General features: G+C 35.1%; 2 protein-coding genes across 4 annotated transcripts in view; one reads left to right on the forward strand and one right to left on the reverse strand.

Moving 5' to 3' along the window:
• Window positions 1-13,520, forward strand: part of PARPBP (PARP1 binding protein) — a 28,619-nt gene extending 15,099 nt beyond the window's left edge. For all 3 annotated transcript variants that reach the window (XM_085049620.1, XM_085049621.1, XM_085049622.1), the window contains 5 exons: window positions 84-267; window positions 2,629-2,807; window positions 4,018-4,099; window positions 10,107-10,248; window positions 10,894-13,520. In XM_085049620.1, the coding sequence (XP_084905746.1) occupies window positions 84-267; window positions 2,629-2,807; window positions 4,018-4,099; window positions 10,107-10,248; window positions 10,894-11,228 (922 nt within the window). In that variant the 3' untranslated portion in view covers window positions 11,229-13,520. The remainder of the gene's footprint in view (window positions 1-83; window positions 268-2,628; window positions 2,808-4,017; window positions 4,100-10,106; window positions 10,249-10,893) is intronic.
• On the reverse strand, window positions 11,551-17,815 carry PMCH (pro-melanin concentrating hormone). The gene is made up of 4 exons (XM_085049623.1): window positions 17,705-17,815; window positions 12,550-12,747; window positions 11,859-12,060; window positions 11,551-11,639 (listed from the first exon to the last, which is right to left on the reverse strand). Exons 1-4 carry the CDS (start codon window positions 17,813-17,815, stop codon window positions 11,590-11,592), a joined length of 561 nt encoding a protein of 186 aa, XP_084905749.1. The 3' UTR covers window positions 11,551-11,589.
• Between the last annotated feature and the right edge of the window lie 5,281 nt (window positions 17,816-23,096).

Here is a 23,096-nt window from a genome sequence, read left to right on the forward strand (position 1 = left end):
GAAGCCTGGCTATGTTCAACACTAATAGGTATACTAAAGTGTTGCCAAGATGAATGTGGAGATGACCCTGTGCCTATTTTCAGAATCGCAGGGGGGCGAATTCTGTCAACACTGAAGATGCATTTGATAAAAGGCCGAAGCAATGGGGATCCTTTCTGTCAGGCAGTAGAGGAAGTTGTACAAGATTTGGATTTGAAGATTAAAAATATTATCGATTCACAACAGGAAACCTTGACTGCTAGCACTACTGGAGTCAGTCCAGCACGGGTAATGGGATTTCTTTTGTTCTTATCATTATTTAGCTTTATAAGAAAGCAAATGTCTTGTGCTTGTTTTGTTTCTTTTTCATTTTTAAAGGACTATCAATAGTGTGTAATCTTTTCCTAACACTATAGTGTTATTTTCTCTACACTGTGGTTTTAAACTTGTTGAGAGACTTGTACTTGAGGATTACACTGTGGGTTTCAAATAGCTGATTTACTTAAATTAAATGTCTTGCCTCAAAATTATAAATAAAATACTCTTCAAAGCTTAATTTGGTTGTGCAGTATTATAAATGTAGATACTTGGAAGTGTCAGGTTTGCCACTAATTTCAAAGCAGTAAATCTGTAACAAATTTCCAAACAAAAGAACGTCATGAAAATAGAATTAAGATTTGAGAACATGTATCTGTAATTTTTTATTAAAATGCACAGGTTTTAATTAGTTCAGCATCAAGTATTCTGAGGGTAAGGCATTCAAAATAAGGTTAAATATGAGAAGTCTAAAACATGGTGAAATGTGGAGTGGGAGGGAAGTTAAAACACCAATCGTGTAAGCTTTTCTCCTTCGGTGTTTTAAGGCACTAATGAAACTATTAATGACTTTGTTTTCATAGAAGGAATCAGGATATTTAAAGCTCTGTAAGTCAGGTGTCAAGAGCATAATACAGAATTTCTATTTGTGGTTCATGTACTTTTAATCTACTCAGGTTTAGATTATAATCTTTTTGTGATGAGAAAATCAACCAACTTTATTTTGTTTTGCATTGTTGCTGTATAAGCTACCTAATGTGTATTTTTCTAGCAAATCTAAAAAAATTATGGACGTTTTGGATGTGTTTAGAACTGTTAGGATGCTTTGTTTTGTGAAATCGTTGGAATTATGCCATGGTAGTCAAAGATTGTTAACAAATTTTAATCAAACCTTCAATATCCTTTTTCTTCTTTAAGACAGCTAAAACCAGCCAGACCCCATTGGCTAGTTCAGGTGGTTTAAATGTGTGTTTTCACTGAGTATGTTGAAGTATGTATTTCATCCTCATTTCCTATTTGCTATGAATACTTGCTTCACTTTATTTCCCTGTTTCCCTTTCATATCTTTCTATTTGTTTCTCTTCTTATCTGAGAAAATTATAACTATCATCAGTTCTGTTTTTATTCAGCTACTTGTGTTACCAATAAAATTTTCAAAAATTATGTCGATCATTATAAGCCAGGTAAAAGCTGAGGTTTCTGAAAGTTATTTTTTGGTAGTTGGGGAGTTATGTTTTCTAAAGATTTTTTTTTTTTCCTTTGTGTATCATCAGTCAAGATGATACCAAATTTGTACTTTTGTCATTAAGAGAAATCCACCATGACACACATGGCGTTAAATAAAAATCTATGTTATGGCGATGAAATGACTGAAGAGGTTCAGAATAAAATTTGAGGAAATTAAATGGTACCGAAATAGGCCAATTCTGTAAAGCCAAGTAACAACCATCTCTGTAATTGCTATTTCTAGCTATTGATTATAACTTATAGTAGCTGACTGACATGTGTTGCTATGGTTTCTTGAAAGCTGCATACACTAATTGATGTAATCAAATAGAGAGAAAAATAGAATTTGATCTTTTCAAGACTGTGTTTAAAAGCAGTTAACTGATTAGATAAATGCAGTTCATTGCTTGTCTTGCCCTTCAGAATATAGTCAGAGTATGCAGAGTTTCTGTGTATTGGTAAATAAGAAAGCCTATAGTTTTGAAAAAACTACTACTGTGTATTAAACCCTAAATTTCTCTGTGGAATTCCTAGCACAGTGAAAGAAAACCAGCAAACTTTCGATTCCTAAAGTCCCCTAGTGGCTGTGGATTTCTCCATCTGTATTGCTGACTGTTGCATTGAGCACTTCCAGATGCAGATTGGGTTTTTTCTGTAAGGAATTCTTTATTCTTGTGGAAAATTGTGAGGAATTCACCCAAACAACAGGAAACTGTGCCAAGTACCTCTGTTGTCAAATCTTGATGGAAATCTCACTTTTAACCAACTGCTTTAGCAGATTTTTAGTCAGAGAGGTTGGACTTCACCAGAACGTTTGTGAACCAGAAAATAGAATGTTCATTTCTGCTGCACAGGTTCACCACAGATTTGTGTATTTTTCTCTGTGACTTGCTCATCAGTGTATACATGCAGCTGACAGCGATCTAAACTCTACTAATTGTTTGGGATGAGGAAAACTCCCCTGGAGAAGTTCCCCATAAATGCTTACTGCAAAAGGGAAGGAGGGGATTCTCACCCGTTGTGGTGATGTGCATTGATTTGGGAGGTGAGCTATTGGTCTGGCTGGTTGAACTTTGCTGGTTTATGTTCCTTTTTATTTACTTTCAGCCCAAATTGCATTCCATAAATCATGGCACTGCATATTGTGGCAGAGATACTGTAAAGGTCTTGCTAAGTCTGCTGGATGAAGAAGCTGTCAATCCTCCTACCCAGAACAAAGCAGATCTGCTATGTAACAATGAAAGCTTAAATTTGTTTGGCATCACCTCTGTTTTGACCCTCTTCAGGTGAGTATTGTTGTTAGTTTGTTTAGGTTTTTTTTAAGGATCTGAGTGTCTAACAAAGCATTGGTGTTACTTGCACAAAACACATAACCAAAGTACAATCTGCTGTGAGATTGGGTGTAAAGGCAAAGCATTTTTAGAACATTCTTGAGTTTTCAAAAGTGTTCTAAGTCTTCATTTGCGTTTTCTGTATCTTCAAGATACTTTTGTAACATGGACTTTTGAGATCATACATTTCTGGGCAGCACAAACTGTGAAGGACTCTTGAAAACCCATTTCTCTGGGCTCTAACAAGGAAACTCACCTACCACACACTGAAGAAGCAGTGATGATTTATTTGGTCTCTGGTCCTGGGGAGTCATCAGCTGTTGAAAAAACAGGATGCTGAGAATTTTGACGTCATGGATTACAAAGAGGATTCATGAACCAGAGCAATAGTGTAGACTAACATGATGCAGCTATTTTGAAGCTACATATTTTGGCAATTAAAATGTGAGAACCATTGTAAGGCTGGCAGAAATTTCACACCACAGACAACTATAAATAAATAAAGAACAAGCTAAATAAACCAAATTTTATTTATGAAAAAAACTTGATAAAATGAGCTAAGTAAATAATGAAGTATTGTTGGAAAGACCTGTCCTCATAGGCACATTGATCTGCCATGAGCATCAACACAGAAGTAATTATTTACAAAAGCACAGATTAGTTCTTATTTCAAGACCAAAATATCTCCCTTTATATGCATCATTAATTTTTTTCATGATAGGCAACACATTTTTTCATTGTTGCACATAACTGGTTGCATAATGAAATGTAAGAGAGTGGAAACATTTTGTGTGAATATCTCTATTGAGAAATCTGCAAACATGAGGAAAATTATATTGAATATCAACCAGATGCTATTCACAGGGACGTAACTAGAATGGTGGCTTGGAAGCTCATCACCAGCATTACAAATAATACTGTGTCTGCAGTGTTACAATATTGGAAACATACTGCAAAATGAGTACCAGAAACTGGAACTGTACCTTTAGTTTGTTTATGCTCTCTTCAGTTGTCAAAGTACATGTGGTGTACCTTAGGAAGGTAGAAAACAAATCTTGGAGAGTGAAGGTATTTGCCTTCCGGTTTCTGAGGATCTTGGTATGGCAACAATTTTTCTTAACTAATTGCTTTGACATGTTCTAAATAGTTATCTCTCTTAATATAGCTCTCCAGCACAATCCAGTGGATCTTCTCCAAAACCTCTTAGACAACGTATTCTGAATTCTATGGATGGAAAAATAATTAAGGTACTGGGTAGGAATTGCTATGCAACTATAGAGGCATTGTAATGATAGTGATAAAATAAAAATAATAGTGTTACATTTCAGCCAGGTATTTGAAATTTTTGTCCCATAGCTAAAGAAAGGTAATTATGAGTAATTTATCAGTCCAACTAGAGCAGTATTGTAATATGAACAGAAATGATGGGCATTTTGTATACATGCACTAATTATGGTGAAATTTCGTTTAAAACTCATAAGCAAATTATGGAAGATTGATAAAGGGTCTTCTTTATACTAATTTTATGTGAATAACATATTTGAATTGCAGCTTTACTCATCTAATAGCAAAGATGTGTAATGGTGTTTGCATAAATTGTTGAAACACATTTTTCTTGTCTTAATGAAAGTTTTGTATTTGGATGCATGAACAGCTGTGTTCAGTATCAAAGTGAAAAAATCATTACCTAAAAGTAATTACCTGTCACATTTGAGAAATTTTCTGGAAACATACAAGTTTTTGACAAAAACAAGCAAAATTATGAGTCAACTAAAATGGTTGTTGCCAAACAACTAGTGACTTGTAACTAAAACTCAGATAGTTCTCTGCCATTCATATTTGATTTTCATCCTCTCAAATAAAATCCTACTTTCGTTCTTAAGATGTTGATGTTTCATTTTATTTTTCTGTTTTGCTTTTTTTCCTCTACCTTTCTAACAATTTCTACAGTTTTTACATATAAACTGCTTGGTTTAGCCTGTCTGAATCCATTGATTGTTTCTGATTTGCTGCTTTGCTCTGTCCTTGCTTATATTCAGCCTGCAATACCAGCCTTTGTTGTTCATTAGTTAATTTTCAGATGAACCCTTTTAGCTGGCTTTTATACTGTTTCTTATGGCTGAAGGGATTTCCCACAGCTATCTGCAGAACTCATTATACTCCTTTCAAACCTTTTTCAGTACCTTTAAATCAACCTCTCCCCAAACCTTTTTGTTGAGATAAATGTCCATTATAGTGACTAATTTGAGTTCCTTTCTCTGTGAATCCATCTATTTCTTGTCTAGGACTGTAATATCTCTTGGTAGAAATAAATTTTGTGCTGTCCCTACTGTACAGCCTATAGCACAAAGAATTCCTTGTGCATGGCTATAGATCTCAAGTGCAGCAGTAATATTTACCACTTTCTTACACTGTGTCCATCCCCATTATTATTCCATGTGACCATCTTGAAATGTATACAGGTTGCTTGTAAAATTCACAGTTACAAGTTTCATTATGCATAGAGCACTCATGTAGGCAATTGATTCAGAGGAGATACCAGACAATTGTTTCTTGAATAAGAGAATAGCAATATTATGTTTCTTCTCAGTGTCTGTGATCCTTCAGAGAAGTTTCTTTTGCCATCTGTGTGATGGTAATGTTAGTTCCAAAGAATTGCCCTAGGGAGCTTTTTACCATGCTGCCTCTGATAGGTGTTAGGTGATTAGCCTATAGTATAAATTAATCATGTCTCAGTAGGACTTGTCCCATAAAAGTTACTTTTTCCATTACATTTGAGAGGTGAAGAAAAGCACAGCAGTGATGATTGTTTGTGTGTTGAGTCCATCAATATGTACATGTTAAATGAAGAAATTTAGGAAAATCTAGAAAGCAAAAAGAGAGACCCCTAAATTAAAAATGAAGTTTTTAAAAAAGTGTGAGAGAAAGTTTTTATACTCTTTCCTTCCTCAACAGGAACTGATCTCTCAGCTTCTGTGGAATTATGTGGAGGAATGCAGATTGATAATATTTAGACCTAGGGCACATCATCATGAGTATGTGTTTTGATAGCTAAAAATAAGGGCAGTGGATAAAGTAAACAGGTAGCTATGAACTGGCATTGGTGTTCCGAAATAATATAAATCTTGTGGCTATTTCCATTGTGCCAAAACAAATTCCTGGCAACAGGGAATGACAAAGAAATATTTTTTTGTCTTTCAATCCTCATTAAATACTGGAAGAAACACAAAGATCACCTAAGTATAATGTCATTTGCTCGGAAGCAAAGCTGTTGCTCCTATTCCTTGGTGAGAGAGAAGTCTGGGGAACAAGCATGTTGTGTTGTTTCATTTCCTCTAGCAGAAGTAGGTAAGAATAAGAATGTGAAACTTGGTCCTCCTTTGAGAGACAATTTAGCTTCAGGTTTATCTGTTGTTTAAGTGAAGTGTGTTCTGGTGAATGGTATTTAGTAGAGGGAGCCTTTAATTCAGAAAGGTCTGTGGAACATGTATTGAGCTATTTCTCTTGCCAGCTGTCCTTACCACTCCTTTCTGCTTTACAGAAATATTAAGAAACTTAATTGGACAGGAGAGTTATTTTGTCTGAAAAGGGTTCATCCAGCTTTGTCTACTTTTTTGAATTATACTTCTAGTTATATGAAATGAGTAGATACCCTATTGTTTGACTACTTAATTTGTTGTTGATTTCAATGGATTATTAAAGTCTTTCTTAGTGGTGTGAGAGAGGAATGAACAGGCTGCTACAATAACCTGCTTGGTTTAGGCTAAAGAGCAACTTAGGACAACAAAAATGTTGCATAAGAAGATTTTCATCTTCTGCACTGCAAAATATTAATGGGACTTCCAAATAGTGGGTGAAATACTGTTGCTGAACTAATGGGATTGAGTGAAACTGAGAACTTCAGGAGTTAAGAAGGGAAGAACCAAATTTATTAGGCTGTAAGCATGCAATGTATGAGAGTGCAACAGATCTTTTTTTGTAAAGTTAAGATTGTTTTGGCCTTTTGATATATTGTTTTAGAAATCCTGCTGCATTGTTAACAGACTTACCCTGTAACAGCTGCAAGGACTTTCAGTAGTTTGGCATGATTTTTTCTTAATGTAACTGGAGACAACCTTTCCTATATGAGGCACTGTTTCCCTCCAATTGGGAACATAGCTGGAGTTTTAGTTTTAAGAAGAATTTGTGGCTTAAGAACTCTAACAAATCTTGGCATGCTTGAAGTTCATTGTAATTTTACTGTGTATAGAAATCCTTCCAAGAAAAAATCTCCACAAAGCAAAAATCCTGGTCTGCCTTTCTCATGTGACTTTTTCATGTCCCTATAAAATGACTTAATATCTAGCTTCATGCACTGCTGTTGTTTTTCATTGCTTAGTTCTCTAAATGCTGTTACTTGAGAGTATTGTTTTGCCTATTTGTGAGTCCAGTACAAATAAACTGTGACTTGGAAAACTATCAGCAGGAAGTTATCAAGAGTTTTCTGTGTGCCCACTATAACTGTGAACAGAAAAGTCATAGTAATAGAGAAAATAATCTTCTTCAGGTAGTAGTCTCATCTATTGTTGCAAGAAATACTTGTTTCCTAAGTGGAATATAATTGTGGAGAATATCAAAGTGATTGGTAGTCTAGTAGAGGAGAAAAGTGGAGGGGAGGAAGAGGTTATATGTTCAGCACAAAATCTGAAGAAAGACTTGATGTCAGTTGTTAAACCACATTTGTGTAGAAAATATAATTTTTATTTCTACAAGACCCCTAAACTACTTCATTTAGGATCCATAGCTGTGAGTTTTGTTTGAAAGCCAATAATGAGGTGATTTGAGGTTTATGTTCTCAAACAGTAGCAGGTTATTTTGGGATAGCAAAAGGCTGGTACAATATCATGCAAAAAAAAGAATAAAGAGATAGTTTTAGCACAATAAAAGCTTGCCATTACCTGAGCTATCCAGGATGTTTTTTTTTTTTAATAACATGCCTTGGTTTGGCAAAGATATCACTTATTGTTTCATTACTGTTCCCTTTGTATTCTCTTTCCTTTTTCAACTTTCTCTTTCAACTTACCTTGATTATTTTTTGTTCTGAAAGGACAAGGGTAAGGGTGGAGAAAATAAATTTTCTTTTTATCTCTTTTTCTCTTCCAAATAGTATTCTAGATGTTTGGCTAGAAAATAAAAACATGTGTTTGTTGTTACTGATGTAGGTTTTCAAAATCTATTATGCCATTCCAGTGTATAAAAACCAAATCTCAACATTCTTAGTGACTAAATATTGGCAGTACTGCCTGTATGCAGATGCTGGAAGGAGATCTGGAACAGATTATAATCTAACTTTTAGAAATAAATAGAGCATGCACCATCAATATTTCACATAAAAGTGAATGTTTTATATGGGCATCTTGAACAACTGAAAAATTTCTCTAGATACAGACATCAAGGTGGGAGAATGTTCTGCTTTATCTGCTTGTTAGGACTTTTAATTGACCTTCTTGTGCTGAAACAGTCATAAATTCTATCCTGCCTTCTTCCAGCTGAAGAGTGGTAACAGTCAACCTTTTATTTTTTTTTTCTGAAATGCAGCAGAATTTCTTTCTTTGTATGGGGATAAGAGCAACATCTTAGTTGCTTGTGAAGAGGAGAGGGGATAGTGAGTTCATTTTATGCCATTTGTGCAACTACTTAGTTAGCAAACTGATCTCTTGACATTTTTTCTTTCCCAGAGCTGTGGGTCCTTGAAGTGGTGCTCTTAAAGGAGTGAATTTCAGGGAATTTAATATAAAAGAACTCTAAGAGCTTTTTTTTCTAAGAGCTTTTTCAAGCTGTTGACATGCTTCATTGCATGCTTCAAGTAAATTTTAGGTTGATCTTTCTTCTTAAAAACATTCCAGTGAAGCTCTACTTCCTAATTCAGCACTGGAGTTGTTCTTTCTGCTGCCTTCAGGCTGTTAAAACGTACTTATTGCTGCTTCACCCAATGTAATACAGCTCTTTATACTAGTGAATATACATTCCTAGACTAGTTGAAAATTTTGGCTGCTTCAATAAATTGTCTTACACTAGATTGGTTCTAGCAGTCTCATTTGGTAGAGCTTTGTGTACTGTTTGCAAATGCCTGAGTGGTGTCTGATGCAATACAGACGTATTTCAAGCTTCACTGAAGTTGAAACACAGATGGGTTTATGCTGTGAGTTTTTCAGTATTTGAGCTTGACTTCTGTCCTTTGACTCCACATGTTCTGTCCCTGCAAACTGAATTAGTGAAGTGTCAGATGGGAGTGGTAAAAAGAAATGCTGTTGTTCATAAAAAAATAACTGCATTTATTGTTCATTATAGAAGGGTAGCTATCAGGCTTTCTTGCTCAAATTTTATGTTCTTCATGCTGTATTTATTATAGATTCATCAGCTTAGCAAATTCATAGCTTATTTGCCTCTTGCAATATGAATATGATAGAAAGCTCTTCAATTTACTATTGCATAATTTTTGATGTGTGCCATTTACTGAACAAGAATCAAGAATGGAGGAATTTGTAAAGGATTCAGATGAAGTTTTTCAGAAACATATCAAATACAGGAAAATATTTTTCATTCATATTACAGTAACCAGAAGCTTAAAGGAAATATAAGCCCCTTATCTTCTTAATATTGCAATTGTACAATATGATCAGTTGTACAGAAAGCACAAAGCTTGAGCTGAAATTCTCAGCTGATGTGAAGTTGTAACTTAAGAGTAAGCTGAGGAGGTTTGACCTGGGATTTAAATGGGTATGTTTTCACAAATGTGGAGTTAGACATTGGCATTCAGTGGTGAAATGACATAGTTTTGTGAATAAATGGGAGATCTGAAATAGTACTTTATATTCCCCTTTCAGGTATGAGTGTAGATGATAACCTGTAGAAGTATGAAAATTGATTGTAGTAGCTATGATACCTACTCAGTACAGGAGTCTGTCAGAAAAAGAGGCTAACTTAGGACAGAAAACTTTGAAGCTCTGAGAGTTAATGTGTAACTTTCTGGAAGAGCTGGAAGAAAGATTTTTGAATTATTTTAGGACTTTTAGTAGAGTAATAAATGATTATTCTTGAAAGCCCTTGCATTTTGTAAACAAACACTTAATTTTCTTTTTTTCATGTGAGCATATCCATTTTCCTAGTATTATATATGAAAAGAAAGGGAAAACTTCTTACTTTACTAGTCTTGCAAGTGTTGTCTTTCACTTCGGTAAATAGTAAAAGCTAATAGCAGATTGGTATTTGCAGATGAAGCAATCTTCAATTAAATCCCAGTTTGCCTGTACATATAAAAATGATTTGAGGGAAAGGAGTGGTCAGCCTTCCCACCCAATTCCAACCTGCAAACAGCCTCTACCAAAGCAACATTTCAAAGCTGGAAAACGCACAGGTAAGCTGTGGTAGGATTGAATATATAAGTGTGACAGACAATATTTTAAATGCTATCCAAAAAGCCTTTACTAGAACTCAGTAGAAATGTTTTCAGGAAAAAAGAACAAAAATGTCTCATTGTTCTCAATGTCTCGTGTGCCAGGTAAATCTTTTTGCAATAAAATTGTAATGCCAATGCTTTGAAAATAGAAATGTTTGAAAAATGCGTTGGTGCTATCTTGATGTAAAAAAATGATATATGTTGCAGATATGACGTTTGTTCTTATTCCACAAAACTAAGCCAAGTGCAATTTGTATTTTTGCCATTAAAAAGGGGGAAAAATTGTTTTACTGCACTGCAAACTATATAATATATAAAATTTCTATGCCCTTTAACCCTCTCTTCCAATATCTTAAAGTTATAAATCCAGTTTCCTAAGTTAGTTATTACATGTTTTTGAGCAATGTAACTTGAAATTGGCAATGCACTTATGAACACATAGCAGATGTAATAGCAATGACCAGCATAGCTTTGTTTTATTGGTAATGCACTAGTTTTGATTTAAAAAGAAAAATAACAGGGCAGTCCTGATAGAAAAAGGATGTATATTCCCAGGTAACTTTTTATTTCTTCACATATGTTTTTGATATTCTTACATGACAGAAGGTACAAATTCCTGTCTTGATGTACCAGTGGTTGGAACTATTTCTGAAAGTGTTCACCAGACTAGAAGTTATACAGAAATGGGAAAGCTGAGTTGTCAGCCAAGGAACAAGAACTCCGAGAATGAACAGATGGATTTGAATAATGACAAAGTAATCTGTGAGAAGGAAAGTGAACCATCTTTGCAAAAAAATACTAAAAGACTTAAGACTTCAAATGGATCTCAAAAGGAATTGGACAGCAAAACTGGTGGAAAAAGAAAACAGACCAAAGCTGCAAGTAAGAATAAGTTGATTGCTGGTCAGGCAAAATTAACTCACTTTTTTAAACTGTAAGTTTTTGTTTTCACATGCATGGTATGTTGACAGTTTTAAAATTTTTGCAAGAAAACGGGTGAAATTTATGAATTACTTCCTTTCATGCTTAAATAACTGAAAGTAGGTTGTGTGTATTATATTAGACAACTACTTACAAGTCTGGATTATGCTCAAGTCTTTTATTTTTAAACAACAATACATTGCTAATAATTACACTATGTTATTTTTGGTAATGAATTATGTATCCCTCTACAATGAGATGGGAAATTTATTTTTGGATGGATATGTATAGCCACACTAGCACTCAGTAACTTCAAATTCCATTAAATTCAGAAGAAAATGTTTCATCTTCAAAGGAGGTGGTGTAGATCAGGAGTTTTCACACTTGCCAACACGGTCGATAGACTCTTCCCAGCATACACCTGAGGACTACAGGAGAAAAAAAAAGTCTGAAAGTTTAAATCATCAAAGAACTAGAATTCTTATGGCCTCTGGAAATATTAATTTAACAAATGATCCCTCCCCTGTGAGCCAAATCATAACAGATATGGAGCTTCTAAATGAATCTTTATCAAATTGCTACATTGACATTGCACTGTACTTTACCAGAATGAAATCATTTTTGCTGTAAAAATAAAGTATATTTACTGTCAAAATCCCTTCTTCCTATAGGGAACTTCGCAGAATTTTCTTCATCTGTGGTCTCTCTTTCCTGTATTGAGTCAATATTTTGGATTTCAGTGTCAGCTGGAAAAGCCATGGCTCCCTTCAGGGCAGGATAGGGTAGCTGCTTTCTGCCTAAGCTGATTGGCATAACATGATTGAAGAAATCATGTCTGGAACCTCTGTCCTGTTTTGAGGGAAAACAAGAGGTTTATCTTTAAATAAAGCCAGTTCTGTTCACATTTTGTACTTTTTAATTCAACAGTGCAATTATTTTATGTGTGAAGATCATTATCTTAAAGGTAATGAACTGCATTACATCTTTGGCCAAAATGGTGTAATGGACTTAATTAAATAATGAGTCTCGTGTTTGGCAAAGTTAAAAATCTGTCGCTGCATATAGGGACATGCATCAAATATAAATATAGGTTTCTCCCTGCCAAGTTTTGGCTACTATCTGTAAAAATCAGATTTAATTCAACTGTCCAAGTTACACATTTAGAATCTTGGCATTAGATATATCGAGTTGAAAATAGATTTTCTTGACTATGTTATGTTAAACTCATATTTTTGTATATTTACCTGGTCATTGCTTTAAATTCTTGTATTTTTTCTCTAAAGGGGTATAAATGAATTTCAATTTTACAATTAAGCCAAAATATAAAACTAAACTCACCAAAAACTTCATGTTTCCAGCATTCTTTTCATTGAAATCACTGCTGTCTTCAGTCTTGTAGTGCTTCAGCAAAGGTATAGCTCCCCTGGTCATAGTTTTATCTCCATTTCGTAGAGTTTTTCCTAGATTTAATGCAGCTAGCAACATATCTTCATCTTCTACCTCTTGCAGAGACTTTGAAACTGAGAACAGAAAACCTTGAGAAAAAAGAGAGAGAAGAGAGAGGATTAGCATGTATGATGTGATGCACATTTTGAGTTATTTAACGCTTGCATAGAGGTTCGGCACTTCTCAAATGCTAAGAAAGCTTTTCCAGTTGTAAATTAATGTTTTCCATTTCTGGAATGGCACACCTTATATATTTTACAGGTTGAATGGAAACTACTTCAATGGCTGATGAGTTCATTCTTTTAAAATGACTCATCTTAAGGAGTAACCTTTTCTATAATCCTTCTAATCCCACCTGTTTAGAACTAAAACATTTCCTTGTCATGGATAATTTGCTTCTTTGTATGTTTTCAGAACAGATTAGTTCCTTTTGGTGGATCAGTATAACAAAGTTCAGAGAAAAAGTGATGTCCATTTGCGTTGTTTATAAAGCCTTACCTCTGGTGAAGACAATTTAAGAAGAGGAACTAATCTACGTAAGGAAGCAGGACTGTTGTAAAGGTGTGATTTATCATAGTTTTGATCAAAACTGGATTCACTAAAAAGTTGAAAATCATGGAATTCACTGATAATTTAGAGTGCTACCATGTTAAAGCTGAAATTAATTTGTATTTTGAGGTCCATTATGCCAGGTTGCATTATTCAGAGTTAATGGCTAGAAATATTTATGAGAACTTAATTAACTAAATTTGTCTGTATTTTCTTACTGACAGTGGACCTTTCTCAGCCCCAAATATACCATTCTCAAATATCCTTCCTAAGAATGTAGAAAGAAAAGTAAACCTCAGTTTTCCATTTAAAAAGTCTTTGAAAGACTTCCACTGTCTCCTCCTGTGGAAGGAGATGTAGAAGTTTCTGCAAATTGTTGTTTTCTGTTGTTTGCTGGGGCTGGTTGGGTTGGTTTTTGGTTTTTTGCTTTTTGGTTTGTTTTTTTGTTTTTGGGTTTTTTTGTGTGGCTTGTTTTCCTCTTTTTTTTTCTTTTTGTTTTTTTCTGTTGGTTGGTTTGTTTTTTTTGTTTGTTTGTTTTTTTGGGTTTGGGGGTTTGTTGTTGTTTTTGTTGGCTGTTTTTGTTTGGGATATTTTGCCTTATCTGGAAAGCAAGTAGCACCAGCTGAAATTTAGCTAATCTTGTTAATGTCAGCGATGCAAACCACACAATCGGTGGCTGTGTGCCTCTTAGCTAGTACTTCATGTTTGTTTTATCCTTCAGCTTCGTGCAGGAACCAAACATTCTGCTATTCCAGGCATACATTAGGAAATTGGCCACTGTTCACTGCCTAACTTCCTGGAAAAACACACTTGCCAAAGTAACTTGTTATTAAGAATTTTCATGGAAAAACGTCATGCTGAACTAAGCAGGTTTTGCTAAAAAACATTTTTGGTGTAGCCACTTTTCTGCAATGATTTAATCCTTTCTGGGCAGAGCATCTCTCACAAACAGAATTGTCACTTCTTATCGTTTTCATTTCCTTGCTACAGTCTGTACTTGCCTCTGGGAAATTGAGGTGTTTTGTTTTCTTTGACTTTAATTGCCAGGCTACAGAGGAGACAAATTTGAGAATTGATTGTACCTAGTTAAATACTGCTCATCCAATGTCTTTTTACTAATTTGTATTTCCCCTCACATTAAATATTTGTACAGTTTTGTTCAATTAATAAAGCAGAAACCATGAATTCCCTCTTTGTGATGCCTTTGGGAATCCTAACACTCTGATGTCTACACTTTTATTTCTTCATCCTGCAACTTCCAGTTTTAGTAAAAATGTAAAATATATTAATACATCAGCTGCTGTGTTTTGCCATTGTTTGTGAATTCTCTTTTCATTCCTAAATAGTAAGTATTAACTCAGTACTGCTTTCAGAAAAATAAGCAAGAATTTCTCAAAATAATTGTTCTACTTTACATCTAGTTACAACAAAATATGAACTCTTAACATCTGAACTCTCCTCAGGTATATGTGAGTAAATAAAATCTGGGTGATAACATGCCTCGAATTTCTCTTATACTCCTTTTGAATTCTTCTAGGAGTGGGTTACAAAATAATTGTAATAGTTTCCTTTGGTCTTGTAACTACTGTAACTGCATGTACAAGTGCTTGAACTTAATGCCTGGTATTGACTGAAGAATAAATGAAGCAGGTGTGTATTGTATAAAGTAAATTATTTTCTATTATCAGAATTAAAAAACTTCACAATGCAAGAGAAACTATTTAAGCAACCTTAGTAAATAATTTTAGTGAATCTTAAAATAGCACAGAAATCATTGGTCAATGTTAATTTGCCCAGTAGCTTACTACTTCTGATTTTAAATATGGTTTGGGGTTTGTTTGTTTGTTTGTTTTATTTTTGGCTTGGATCTTGTACACTTTATACAAAAAGCTGTATTCAGTCTGAGTTGTATGTGAAATCTTAACCCTTCTTGTGTATTGCTCTATCTAAATACCTCAATGGTTCAGTTGCAATCTCCTCCCAGCAAGCCCAACAAGCAGGTGCTGAAGTGGAGATTCTCTGTGCTAATAACAGAAAGAGTGGATCAGCAGTTCACAGGCCAGAGAAGAGCTAATTAGCACACTTCATTATTGACTGTAGGAAATCAAGACTCTTGCCTAGCACTGTGTTGTTGTTCCTCCTGCTGAATTGGTATCACCTGGAATCAGTAAATTGATTCTGCAGCAAATAGGCACAATGCTGCTTAAAACAGGACAGCTCTGGACTTGTGCAGCAGCACAGCTCTGAATATTTGGAGAACTTAAAATTTTTCTATTAATGTGTCAGGAGAATGTACAAGAAAAGGGTGAGGGTGAAACCTCACAAAGTACATGACTTTTACCCAATTTCTGCCCAAGCTCCAGAGTATCCATTTCAGTCTTCTGTTGAATTATAGTTGTGTATTTATAGAATGAAATGTTACATTTGTTTGTGTTATAAATTAATTTTACAGTTGGGAAGACATTAAAATATTTTCTGGTGTTTGTTTGGAAAGGCATTTCGGAATTTCATTAGAGGAAGTGCATAAAAATGTAAATACTTCTTAAGGCAGCAGCAGAAGAGAACAATTTATGCATAATTTCTTCTAGAAAAGTTAGTGATAAGCATATTGGTCTCTGTGTCTCTGTTTACACTCATATTCTATCAAAGGAGTTTGAAATACTCTGTTTTCATGTAAAAATCTCCATTTCTGAGAGAAGTCCACAAAATTGTTGTGGACAAGCCACAGTCAATTATTCTGTAACCAACCAAAAGCAGGAACTTCATTATGAGAATAAAAAGGAGGATAAGAAAGACTGAGCCCTTTCCTTTGCAGGCAGATGAGAGGATTTCAGCCAAGAAAAAAATACAGGAAAATGCAGGAGGTGCAACTGCAATTTTGAGTTTCCTTTGAGCACAAGATGTCTGTGAGAGGCTTTGAAGCTGCTATCCAGTGCAGCCTGCTAAACTTCCTGTGATTTCTACTCTTCACCATTACTGTTCATATGGTTTTGATAGCCCTGAGGTGAGTCAGTTGTTTTGCATAACTAACACTAAGGCAGGAGAACTTCAGAAATACTGACTCTTGAAAGTTCTTTACTAATGGTACTGGAACCTGTGGTGGATGAAGTGCCCTAAATGAATAAATGCTCTTGTTGGTACACAGAGATTGTAAGTTTGAGTTTGAGAGTTTGAGAGGAGCATCAATTCTTCTCTTTGCTATTATATGAAAGAGGTAAAGGCATGTTATTATCAATATTGTCCATGAATCCTGTTGATGGTGTAGTTGTGTTCCACACATGTCAGTACAGATTCTCTTACTGAGCTGAATCTTCTGAGTCAGTTTGCATGATGAGAGTTGACACATTGCTCTCGTGGAGATAAAAGAATGAAATCAACTCTACCACAATTTCTTTTTGCAGAGCAAGTGTTCAGTAAGTTGGCACTTTGTCAAAATCCAAATAATTTACTGTTTGTATTATGTTTTTTGGTGGTTTTTTTACCAATAATGTCAATTTTTATTTAGGTTTGGTTGGGGTGGGTTTTTTTGTTGTTTTTTTGGTTTTTTTTTTTTTTTTTGGTTGTTGTTTCTTTGGGTCTTCTTTTTTTTAAATTTCACTCTCTTTCAAATACAATTGTATTTTCATCTGTATGGTATCTACTAATGCTTTTTTCTTATGACAGCATATAAGCCTCAGTTGCTTGGAATCTTGGAAGCTATGGAACAATAATATTTCATTGTGAATTCATGAAATGTTTTTATACTGTTTTGGATGTGAGGTACCTTTTTGAGATACACTATTTTGTCAGTTATTCTTTAAATAAATACAAAAGTCAGAGGTATTTACACACAGAAAGACTCTAGTATAGTTTTCACACTGTAAGTTGAGCCACTTACCTGAGGTGTGGGTCTGGGTTTCTCCTCCTGCATTCTGGCAAAAAAATCAGTTATCTTTCAATTGTTATTGTGATAACCTGCAAAGGACCCACCAGATATTCTCTTTGGTTTGCCACACCACTCTGTGATTTTGGCTGTTCTGCTGTTTACTTTAGCAACAAGGGGTTGGACTAGATGATCCTTATGGTCGTTTCCAACCCAAAGCATTCTGTAATGCTGCTCCTGCCATTCTTCTGAGCTCAATGGTGTACAGAATGTTACAATACGTGTGTTCTCTTAATGATTGCAATGCTTGTGGTTCTTATCCAAGGACTAGGAGTGACGTTATGATTTAGTGACTCTTGTGTCCTTGAACATATTTTCTTTATTATCTATGCCAGCAATCTAACCAAATTGTACCTGCTTCTGTTATATCAATTAGAGTCAGGTCTTTTTCATCCCCAAGTATGTGAACTTTGTGGATGATTGAAACATCTGTCTCACAGACTCTGAGGAAGAGGAATTGCAGGCTGTTAATCATAGAGTTTCTACCGTGTATTGCCTTTGTCTGCAGAAGAGACTGTGCTACCATTGATACTCAAAAGTACAGCCAGATACTTATAAAAGCTCTCAAGAGGTCCTGCACAGAATGGCAGTCACACTGGAGATTCTGGTGGAAGGTGTCCAGGAGAAATCAACTAAGTTTCTGGACATTTTACGTCCCTCTATGCCAGCATGCCTGGTAATTCCCATAAATGAGGGCCTGTGGGAGTCAGCCAAATTACTCTGGCAGATGTCTGCTTCCTTAGTGGTGACAATCCAGATGGGTGGATTGTTGTTATCCAGTGCTTTCTGCAGGCTTTGAACAAGTCCATGTCCACTGGCGCCAGCACTGTTAGCCATGGCAGCAGTCCACTGGAAAGATGAGCATCAAGGTCTAGGAGAACAATGCCACAAGGTGAAGAATTACACCAGACATTATTTAATTAGAAGCAAAACCAACCTGCTTTGAAATGATCTTAGTCTAGTTATGATCTGATGCTGTTTTGATCAGAGATGTGTTTTATGGAAGATAGCACTGCTGTCAGTGAAATGACAATCATCATTTGCATTGATACAGGATTGTGAAACTTTCACCTTAGCCAGAGTTTTGTATTTTATAAGACTCAGTTATTTCCAAGCAAAATATTAAAATGGTTAGCCTAGGATATCACTATATTTAGCACTTGTTGTGCTGACCTCATATTTTGAATATTAAGGGTCATTTTCCCAAAGGCAGTCAACAACTATCTTCTTTGATAAATGTGCTGCTGCAATGACTTTTGCCAAACATTGACTTCAGCTTGGTCATTGATTTAGTAGCCAAGTTTTGGTTACAAGTATTATTTGCAGCTGAAATTATTGTCTCACCATTTTGGAGGATGCTGTCTGCTGTCCATAGTTGCATCCACATTGACTCCCATTCAAAGAATAATTACTTGCCAACAGCATGTCTCATTCTCTGAGATGTTATCAGCAAACTTTCCATATCATACTCTGTTTTCATTTCTGCTGGCACTGCCTGCTGTGGCCATTGAGCTGTAAATGACCTTTAAAGAGCAAGGGTTCCTGCTCTTTATGATCTACATATGGGTGTGAGGCAGCTGAGTACATCTGATATTTCTATGGGAGATCATCATTTTTGTAAGTGGAAGTGCTACATGTATGCAAAGAATAGAGCCAGCAAGGATTACAGCTCCAGCCAGAAGTCTTGTTGCTACTTTGCATGGATAGTAGTTATTTCTGTGTTTAGCCATATATTCATTGGTGGAAAGTGGTGAAGGGCTTTTTTTTTCACTTCATATTTAATGGATGTGCAACAAGTTCATATTTATTACATTCTGTGGAGTTGTTCAGCATGAAGAGAAACAAAAGCTGAAGAAAATAAAGAGAATTTAACTTGTGGTGTAGTTCTGTGCTTCTTCAAGTTTTTTACAAAGTATATGCCCTACTTGGCTTCTGAATCTGACTTTATTTCTGATTTATGTATAATATGTAATACTGTCTCTAAACTGAATATTTTTGTTCTCAAAGTCATGGAGCAATATGTTAAGAACTCTATGGTAAGATATGAAAATGCCCAGGTTAGGTGCCAAGCTCTTTTATTTGCTTCCTTCTTACATATCTAAGTTGAAAGAGAAAAAAGAGTTTCTAAACACTATGATATTTTGATAGTAAACTGCTGCTTAAGCACAATGACATATTAGTCCTTTTTTGGCAATCTCCTTGCACCATTATTTCTGATTACATAATCTCTTGAGTATTTTTGTAGATGAAGTCATAGATAATCTAAAAAACCAACAGTGTTTTTATGTTAGGAAAATGTGTCAATTGCAATCATCTAGATTTTTTCCTGTTGTCGAATTTTCTTTCATAAACAGGCAAACATTTCTAGAATGGTAAGGAAATTGTTTATCATCAGCATCCTAAAATGGGTACAAAAGCTAAACAGTTACACATGACATTGATTATATTGAATAAGATCATCCCTGCAGTATTTTCCACATGATGATTATGCAAAATCATGCTTCCGATGATTTAATTGCAGTTCTTTACATAATTTTTCATTAGAAATAATCAAGCTCTACATTTTGCTAGGTATTGTCATTAACTTTACATATTTTTGTGAGAGCTGTAGTCCTTAATGAAAAATTGATTTTAATTATCAAGAGAAGCTGAGTAACATTTCCTTCCCATGTTAAACACTAACTTGTTTCTTCTTATAATAATTTAGAGATGAAGCTTGTCAAATCAGTAAGCATTTTATCAACCAAAAGAGGTGACTGAAGTTATAATTATACCTAGACAAATACATGCTCTAGGAAACAGCAGAATTTGACCATCAGATATTGAACTGGAATAAAAGAAGTGGAGAAGTAGTTAAAAGTAATTGTGAATTATAGTTTAAAACTCAAAAATAAGAAATTTATGTGGATGATGTCTTCCACTGTTTATTTTGAAAAGTATGATAAATGTTGAACAGGGTCTGGAGATGAAAATGCAATGTTTTGTCATCTATGTCTATGTGCCAAGATGTACAATAATTTGCAAACATAGGGGGTCTCTGTCATACAGAAATTTCAGTTGTTGGAAGCTGAGGTCTTAGGGTTTCACAAATGTCAAATCCATGCCATACATAACTAGGGTCATTGAATACATTCTCTATATACCATCTGCTATAGAACAATTGTTTTAAGAACTGAAAGGTCTGAATGCATCTCTCTTGCATTCCTTGCTCAAAAAGGCAGACAGAATTTTTAATAAGCAGTAGTCCAAAAAACCTCATAGGTAGGAAATGCATACAAATGCAAAATACTTCTGGTATTACTTACCAGCAGTAACTTTTCATTCAGGTAAAACCATCTATGTAAAAGTACATATATTAAAAAGCATAGTATAGTTAGTTTTTGTTGAGTATCTTCTTTAGTGATATTCCATTTGCAGAAACTAGGAAAGAAATGCACCTTTCAAATGTATATTGAGTTGAAAATGCAGGATAACTCTGGAAGTTCACAGCCCTGTGCTTTTGGGAACAGGTGAGATATCAGTTTTTTCTTTGATAGATAAATCAAAGTGTAATTGGAGGGTCATATGGACACCTATGGTAAATTATGAGCTTTCTGTTCCTGTAGGTTTTCCAATTAGGAAGAAGATTTAATTTGCAAGTCAACTTTAATGCCTAAAATGAAAGTAAATGCAGAAATAGTTATTTTTTTTCTCTGTTTTGCCATATAAAGCTTGGGCCAGCATGAAATAAGTTACATACAGGTTTTCCTATGATGTTGATAGTCACAAAACTAATGAGAAATCAACCCTGTTCAGTCTGTGCAGTCCCTGTGTTTGGATAGTGAATTATCCCAATGGCTACACCAAAGCAAGGAGCTGAACTGCACAGGAGTTACCTAATAATCCTGTTTTAGCCTGACTGGCTGCATATTCACCCATTGGAAAATGCATCCTGTTAACAGAAGAAATACCTGTAAAGGTGATCAGGTTCATGCATAACATTTCTGAGAGAGTGGCTGGAGCCCAGTATTTGGTTTTTTTATATAAACAAAACTCCTTGGAGCGAAGAGAATAGAAGCTATATTTTTAAATTTTAACAGTAACAACCAGAACTCTGCTGTTTTCCATCTGACATAGGTAGGCAGGTATGTAAAAGATATTATATTTGATTTTGTTTCTGGCACACAACATACAAAACTATGTTTCCAGATGCTATGAACCATTCGTTCACTTCTACTGCTTAATATTTCTTTATGTTTACTGTAGTTTTTCATTAGTGTAACATGCTCCACTGTTACTGTATAGAAACACAATTAGAGAACACATTTTATTCTTTTTAAATTCATTTTTTTACCACATAATGCATTTGCAGTCCTTGAAAACATTCTGAGTTTGGAGCATTATGCCTTCTAAACTAATAATGCAATGAGTAATTCAGTGGTAGGAGTTTAAACTGTGAATGGCAAAGGTTAAAAGAGGAGCTGGGCCTGTCCTTAGCTAATAAGAGATTCTTTGAGCTAAATCATGTAACTTCATTCTTTTATTTTTCATTTCCCTGATGGGTACAATGGCTTGGGTGAGGTAAATAAATAACTGGATTTTGTGTAATTTATTCATGGAGCTCATTTGTCACTTTCAGAAGTGAAATGTGTTAGTTAAGCACTAAATGCAAGAGTCAAAATGAGGTCTGTCTGCAGCATTCACAGATATACAATTATCACATTTTAACTAGAACACTTGCTATGCTGTGACCTTTCATGTAAAATACATATAAACACAGCCACAAAATACTGTTTATGAAAGGGGTGACGAAGAACTGCTGCAAATGAGATGGTAAATAATCACTTTTGCTTCATCCTGTTTAGAGAATAAAAAGTAGAGTTGTATCAACAAAGCACTTAACCCCATTTCTAACTTACTTATTTCAACAGCAGAATCAGTGATTAACTCTAATTTCTGCATTTTAGCAGCAGTGGTGCTGTGTTAACACCCCATGTTACAAAGATTACATTGTTCTATTTTCATTGAAGTTCCTACAAATATTTTTTAATGTCATTGTATATCTGTTCATCAACTAGTACTGCCTAGCTGGGATAGGTGGTACACTACAGTGGTATTGCTGCAACATAATAGCATTTTCCTGTTCCAGTGTGGTGATTTCACATGTAAGCAGGGAAATTTAGTACAATGATGGTGAATAGTAGATCTTGTCACTAGCATTAATTTTGCCTTCAAAGGAGAAAAGCTACATTAATGTAATACTATCCTACACTGATTTGAAAGAAGCCTATTATTTAGCAGAAAGCTGGGAACAAGTATTTCTCTCTGCCACCCACCATTCTGTTCAGTACTTAGGTTTTTATCTGTCTGGCTCCAGAAACTGATGAGAAGTGAGCACATTTGCACTGCATATTTTACATGTGCCTCACTAGACCAAAGTAATTTATTCACCTGTAGATTATTCACTGAGAAATGTACTTGTGGTTTAACATTGTATTTGAATAGAAACTGAATTTATTACCTAACCTTGTCTGATCTGAAAATAGAGGGAAAAAAGGCACAAAACAGACATGATGCTGTCCTCCTGCTACCCACAACCCAAGGGTTAGGGGATCTGTGTGCTGTTTGGTTTTGATTGAACATCTTTTTCTTTTCACTGAGTGAAAACAGTGCTCCTGATCAGAGTGCACTGATGGATCAGTTCTGTTCTACCTGTCTGCAGAAGGTCTCATCTGCTTGCTTTTCCTTGCCAGGTAGCCTGGAGCAGACATCCAATGTAATCTCACCCACACTGGGCTGCTCTTTATTGACTGTTGATGAGCTCTTGGGTGTCTCCATGCATTCCAAATCTTCTGTCACATGAAGGACAACTCCACTGCCTCACCTCTGTGGCTTTTCCTTTTGTAAAGAGCCTTTTTCCAACACTGTGGATATATGATCAGTCATACCATCTCTCCATGATCATAACAACATCATGGTCCTGCAACTG

Source organism: Lichenostomus cassidix, chromosome 1Ab (genome assembly GCF_008360975.1).
Source record: "Lichenostomus cassidix isolate B80296 chromosome 1Ab, HeHo_3.0, whole genome shotgun sequence".
In the NCBI taxonomy this organism is placed as follows: domain Eukaryota; kingdom Metazoa; phylum Chordata; class Aves; order Passeriformes; family Meliphagidae; genus Lichenostomus; species Lichenostomus cassidix.

Excerpts from the sequence above, each read along its gene's own strand:
- PMCH (XM_085049623.1), bottom strand. The coding sequence starts at position 17,815 with ATGGGAATTACCAGGCATGCTGGCATAGAGGGACGTAAAATGTCCAGA. Across the intron at positions 12,061-12,549 it reads CTGGAAACATGAAGTTTTTG|GACAGAGGTTCCAGACATGA; the intron begins GTGAGTTTAGTT and ends CCCTCAAAACAG. Across the intron at positions 11,640-11,858 it reads AGGAAGAAGGGATTTTGACA|TCCTCAGGTGTATGCTGGGA; the intron begins GTAAATATACTT and ends TTTCTCCTGTAG.